Source organism: Nothoprocta perdicaria, unplaced genomic scaffold, assembly GCF_003342845.1.
Source record: "Nothoprocta perdicaria isolate Ctin4 unplaced genomic scaffold, notPer1 scaffold_124, whole genome shotgun sequence".
Taxonomy (NCBI): Eukaryota; Metazoa; Chordata; class Aves; order Tinamiformes; family Tinamidae; genus Nothoprocta; species Nothoprocta perdicaria.
In genome coordinates, this window is record NW_020454361.1 from 1,062,916 (window position 1) to 1,068,834 (window position 5,919).

The following is a 5,919-nucleotide window of genomic DNA, read 5'->3' on the forward strand; positions in this document are numbered from 1 at the left end:
GCTGCAGCCTTGTGCTCTGCTCCCGCAATGCAGCGCACTGGATGTGGGTGCTGTGGGGATGCTCTGTGGGGCTGTGCTGTGCAGAGGGTCAGTGCTGCTGTGTCTGCTCCTCCCTTCTCAGGTGATTCCCGACTCAGATGCGCACCGAGCCGGGCTGCAGGAAGGAGACCAGGTGCTGTCCGTGAATGATGTGGATTTCCAGGACATTGAGCACAGYAAGGTGGGTGCTCCTGAGCAGGGGGGATGAGGGCAGTACTGTCCCTGCCTTCTCCCTTCAGGCCTCTCAGCCTGCACCACCTCAGTACCTGTCACCAGTGTTACAGCAAGTGTGAAGCAAGCTAAGTATCTTCATTGATAACATCAGTGATTTTTTTCTCTGTAACTTATCCCTAGTACATGTGTAGAGCAGGCAGAGTAATTTACAGTGCAGAGCACACATATCTGATATTAAAGAAAAAACCCTCACTGATGAGGAGCGGAGGAACGTTAACCCGATATGCCACAGCTCTCAGCATTCCTTCTGAAGCATCCAGCCTGTCAAAACGAGCTGTTGTCCATGTGCTCTTAACCTCACCTGCAAACCAGCTTGGTCACTGAGCAGCTCTTCCTTTCAGGCCGTGGAGATCCTGAAGACAGCCCGTGAAATCACCATGCGTGTGCGCTACTTCCCCTACAGTAAGTGCCTGCCAGCGTTGGAGTGCAGTGGCCGCTTCCCCTGGGAAGCGGCCTGCCATGCATTCCTGCCAGCTCCAGCTTTGCTCGGCTGTCCTGGGTGTAAGGACRTGTGGTGTCAAACTAGCAGCCTGCAGATCAGGAGGGTGGTAGATTTTGATTTGGGGTTGAGGACAACTACTGAGTCAAAACAATAAGGAATGTCTCCAGCTACCTGCATGCAAACTTGTAGAGCAGGACTTAACAAAGCAACACTAAAAGCTAGAATGACTGCTTATGAAAGTGTTAATTTCAGAGCTGGAGGAGGAGGTAATTATCTTTAAATAACACAGGAGTTAGTTCTGTCACTAGTAAAACTATGACGATGGCAGACACTGCTTGTAATTTTATCTCTTCCCTTGTACATATGTTTTTTGGGTTGGTTTTTTTTTTTTTTTTTCTCCTTCTTTTGGTGGGAGGAAGGGATGGCCAAATTATCATTTAAGGTTTCTGCAGCCATAAAGTTTGGCAGTCGGGAGGGGAGCAACAAAAGAAGTCAAGCCAAAAAGTACTCTTTGTAAAAACAGAAAATGACCCTGTAACATTTTGGCTGATTTTCCCCCAGTGTCAGYGAGCATTTCTCCCATCCTTTTAGCGTTGCCCTGTCTCTCCCTTCTAGATTACCAGAGACAGAAGGAAAGAACAGTCCACTAATAAACAGTTGCCTGCTGGGGCCCTCTGGAGTCCAGCAAAGTCTTCACTGCCTTTCCTCAAGATCCGAGATGACACATCCAGTTTCAGCTCTCACTGGAGGTACAGCTGTCCCGCTGGCTGCGTGGGCATCAGCTCTGCTTCCTGCTTGCAGGGATACTAGAGTCTTAATTACTTGGAGATGGATAGAACTTTAGTCTGCACTTCCTGAGTTAGGTCCTGGAACAAGCTGATGGTGCTGATGTGGAAATGGGAACTGGAGGGCAGCATCTTTAGACAGAGACCCATTTCTGGTCTAGCAGGACTTAGATTTTCAGAGTGCTCTGCTGGTTCTGGATCCAACCCTTGCTTCTAAGATGTGAGGCCAAGACCGTCCAAGTGTGCTCAAGCAGAGCATGGCCATAGTTTCCAAGGGATCAGCTGGTTTGTTTCCTCTGGTGACACAAAATCCTTTCCTTCTTCACTGTCCTACCTCTGCTCTATGCTACTGGGTTTGCTTGGAACTTGAGGAAGAGGAGTAAAATCCAGTCAAAGTYGAAGCACATCTCTCACTGTTGTGCACCGCTCTACCAAGGCACTGTGTTGTACCTCTTTGCTGTTTAGCAAACCCATGTTACTGTTTCTGAACTATGGACGTGTAGTGAGGTTCCCTYTGATGCACTGCTTGTGTGTTTAAAGGTTTCACCTGCTGGGGCTTCTTCCTTCCTTTGGTACAGTCCTGTCTGTCCTTTCCACAGTCAGAACTCCTTGCTGCTTTGAGGGAAGTTCCTCCCTTTCCCTGTTCCTTACACAGCTTCTCTCCTGAACTGGTGGAATCTCATCCACCTGTTATTATAAAAGGTTGGATGGTGGCTGCTCTACACAGGAAAAAGGCGGCCGTGCCCTGTGCCAGGAGTGCAGGGCTGAGAGAACCAACTAGTGCCCGGCAAAGCTGGGTACAGCCACGGGGGGCACATAGCCCTTAGCATAGGTGAGCAGAACAGCCCCGTGCTCTGGCCTTCGATGCAATGTACTTTCCATCTGCCTGTAACAACTGATCTAATAAAACTACTACAGCACCTGGACTTCATATTATTTCYGTGCTGGAAATCTCTGGAGAGGGTTGGAGGGTTTGTGTTTATCCCTGTCTGCACTAGGCAGAAGCAGACCAGAAGCAAGGAGCAGCTCTGCTTGCCCCTCAGGCTGGRGCAGGAGCTGGCTGGACCCACAGTCACTGTCTCCACTCCCTTAAAAGGCAGTTTCCACCCTCACCCGCTGTTCAAGGCAGCCTCAGCTGAGCTGGGAGGGGCATTTTAAACTGCCAGGAAGAACAAGAGCTGTGAAGGGGATGGGGATGCTGGGCAGGGCACTAACTTGAGACAGCCAACAGCAGCAGCCCTAACCTAATCTGATTGGCCTTAATGCGGAATGTTGGGCCAATTCAAGACAAATTAYAATTTTTTTTTCTGCCAGAAAAACCCACTCACTTGTGAAGCCTTGTTTGTAGTGCAGAGGAGGTAAGGCAAGCTGTTCTCTAGAACCAGGCCTGGAGGTGTCACCCTTSACCTCTGATCTCACACCGTTCCAGCACTTACAGTCAAGGAGGAAGGATGGTGCCCTCATTACACAAGGGTAATGTTTCCTAGTGCTCTGTCCTCATTTCACCCAGCTGTTGTGCCCACACTTGCTGGCCGAGGGTTCTGTAAGCAGCCCCTAGCCCAGGGCTAGATCTGAGCTCTGGTGCCTGCAGGGAACACTGCAAACACGAGAACGGCGCTGCAAGAGGAGCCCCGGACGCTGCTCACGAGGACTGGGCAGACCTGCCAGCTCCAGCACTGTCCGTCTGTTCTCCTGTCTCAGACACTGCACGAGCTGGAGCCGCTTCTTCCCTCTGTCCCTCCTTGGGGCCAATGCTCTCCCGGCCATCCTGCTGCCCCTGTGACGGTCTTGCTGCGGGCTAGTAAGAATGAGTGGATTCCCTCCCAAGGCATCTTCATGCCTTAGATACCTTGGCTGACCAAGGGGTAATAGGGTTTGTGCTGCTCACTAAAGTCCGTGTCATCCTTCTGCCTGAACTGGAGGGAAAAATTGGATTAATTAGCGAGTCCTGCAGGGAAAATAACAGGTCCAACAACATGAGATTTTTTGAGCAGTCACGTGCCTTGGAACGGCCTTAGCTTGTCAATGAGTAACTCCCCAGTCAACAAAGCAGCAAGCCACAAKCACTGCAGGTAACTTGACCTTTTGGAGCAACAGCAACAACCCCAGAACAAGCTGTATTGTGTTAAGGCACCAGCAGATTACACCTGAGAAGGGTATCGTACAACTGCTGCTTTCCCTGAGCACAAGAGCTCACATCGTGAGAGGAAAAAACTGCCACCCCATGTTCCTTTTTAAAAAAAAAGGAAAAAAAAAAATCAATCCCCCCTACCCCTCCTTTTAACATAAGGCACGCAGGTGAACCCGAGCAGCATCACGTAGTGTTCCTCCCTCTCTTCCTTCCTTCCTTATCCCGGCGGTGGGAGCAGCATCAGTTCTCCGAGCCGCTGTGGTCGCCCCTGTCATCCTTCACCTCGGACAGGCCGCTCTCGTCGATGTTCTCGAGCGAGGCCGCGCGCTGCAGCACCAGCTCCGAGAGCGCCAGCGCGGGCAGCGTGTTCTGCTCGGGGTACAGCCAGGGCTTCCTGCTCGCGTCGTGCTGCTGCTTCCACGCGGGATACCTCACACAGGCCTTGTGCAGCTTCTTCAACATCTGCTCGGAAAGCAGCACGGAAAAATAAGCATGGATGCTTAAAGGAGTTCTAGGCACATTTCCCATCTGGCCACTACTAACTCCTGGCCCATTTCTTTTGTGGTTACTTAAGAAAGGACTCAGGGCCCAACGCAGAAAAGGGCAGGGCAGTTAAACTCCTTTACGGGACCATCTTCTGGTTGCCCAGACCACCTAWAGACACCAGCTGCTTTAGGAGGTGTGAAATGAAGCCTTCCCACCCCACGACGACTAAGGACTGAAGTCCTTGGCCACTCTGTGCCCTGCTGTGGCACCACAGGCCTCCTCAAGCCCAGCTCTGCCACTCAGTCCAGGAGCTCCAAAAGCTACTGAGCCTCAAGAGTCAGTTCAGATGGGACAAGACAAGTGGGGATAAAGCAGCTCACTGCACAAATATGACCAGAATTGTGCTATTATCCGCTTCCTGCTGCCTTCAGAAGTGAATCAGAGTCACCTGATGGGACCAGTAAGGCTGGTGTAATGTAATATCACCCCAGAAATGAGCTAAAACACTAATTTCCAAGCACCTTCTTGCACAGCCCTGCCACAGAGTCAGGCCTGGCCTCGGGCAGCCTTCACTCCAGCCGCAGGGATGGGACCCAGCATATGCTCACTACACACCTGGGACACAGACACTCACCATTGGTGCCAGGTACTGGGAGGCTTTATTTACAACCCACTTCGGCAACGACCCTAAAACATTGAGAAAACARACAAACAAAAAACAAGCAGCGGCAGTTGCAGCAGAAGTCGCCGTGCCCCTTCCAGCGACGCGGCAGCCGCGGCACGGAGAAGCCCTGCGGACCTACCTTTGGGATCCACCTGGGCCAGGTAGGTCAGGCGGCAGCTGCTGGGCCCGGTTGAGTGCACCAGGTAGCCCGTGAGGAGAGACACTGCCCTCACCAGATCCTTGCGCGGAGGGTATTTCTGTGCAGACACGGCAGACAGTCAGACACAGCCTTCCACCTTCCCCAGCCCCACTCCCTCCCTCGTCCTGGCTCCCAATCCAGGAGAGTCCCGGCAGCTGGTGACCACCCAGCCCTAGGTGAACATTTGACCACCCAGCCCTAGGAGGGCGTTTTTGCCCCGCACGGTGCTGCTGAGACCCCGGGGCCACGCAGCCCGGCCTGCTCCTCGCTCACCGGGTGCTTGACGGAGAAGTTGATGATGGCGTGATAGCCGTCCTGAACGTGCCAGGACCGCAGCGTCACCACGTCCCTGTTCTTCAAGGGCTTCGGGCACCGCCCTGCGCAAAGGAGGAAGAAAAAAGCTGTATTTTCTGGGGCGAAACGTGCGGTCCGCGTGGAGCCGCGGCCCCTCTCCCGCCGCCCCGCGCTCACTCACAGGCGTAGTAGCCCACGTCGGCGTTGGCGGCCACGCGGGCGATGTCGTGCGTGTCGAGGACGTTGGTGTCCCAGCTGCGCCGGTACTCGCCGTCGTGCAGCACGTCGTAGACCGTCTCGGCCGCCACGTCCGGGATGTCGATGCGGCACTGCGGGGTGGGAGCGGCGGCCGTGGGCACGGGGACGGGGCGCCCTGCCCTGCCCTGCCCTGCCGCCCTCCTCGGGGCGCCCCGGGGGGCAGCGAGCGCCTCAGCGGGGCCGCCACCGCCAAGAGCGAGGAGAGGCGAGGCAGAGCGGCACCGCGGGCGCCTCACCTTGAGGCGGTGCACGCCGGAGCCCGGCGGCGGCGCCTGCACGCACACGGCGAGCCCGTCGCGCCCGTAGCAGCTCTGCCAGCCGCCGTCGGCCTCGCACTGGCGGCGGAAGGCGCCGAAGGCGGCGGCGTCCGGGACGCGCGCGGGCTCC

The 5,919-nt window shown here is 54.8% G+C and overlaps 2 protein-coding genes across 2 annotated transcripts in view; one reads left to right on the plus strand and one right to left on the minus strand.

Moving 5' to 3' along the window:
- PDZD11 (PDZ domain containing 11) overlaps positions 1 to 2,256 on the plus strand; it is a 3,550-nt gene extending 1,294 nt beyond the window's left edge. Inside the window, exons 4-6 of the mRNA XM_026054687.1 lie at positions 122 to 220; positions 615 to 675; positions 1,331 to 2,256. Coding sequence (XP_025910472.1) covers positions 122 to 220; positions 615 to 675; positions 1,331 to 1,365 — 195 coding nt within the window. The 3' untranslated portion in view covers positions 1,366 to 2,256. The remainder of the gene's footprint in view (positions 1 to 121; positions 221 to 614; positions 676 to 1,330) is intronic.
- A 1,321-nt stretch (positions 2,257 to 3,577) lies between these two features.
- Positions 3,578 to 5,919, minus strand: part of LOC112960396 (START domain-containing protein 10-like) — a 2,539-nt gene continuing 197 nt past the window's right edge. Inside the window, exons 2-7 of the mRNA XM_026054635.1 lie at positions 5,769 to 5,915; positions 5,456 to 5,603; positions 5,254 to 5,357; positions 4,921 to 5,038; positions 4,752 to 4,804; positions 3,578 to 4,093 (exon numbers count right to left, since the gene is read on the minus strand). Coding sequence (XP_025910420.1) covers positions 3,872 to 4,093; positions 4,752 to 4,804; positions 4,921 to 5,038; positions 5,254 to 5,357; positions 5,456 to 5,603; positions 5,769 to 5,915 — 792 coding nt within the window. The 3' untranslated portion in view covers positions 3,578 to 3,871. The remainder of the gene's footprint in view (positions 4,094 to 4,751; positions 4,805 to 4,920; positions 5,039 to 5,253; positions 5,358 to 5,455; positions 5,604 to 5,768; positions 5,916 to 5,919) is intronic.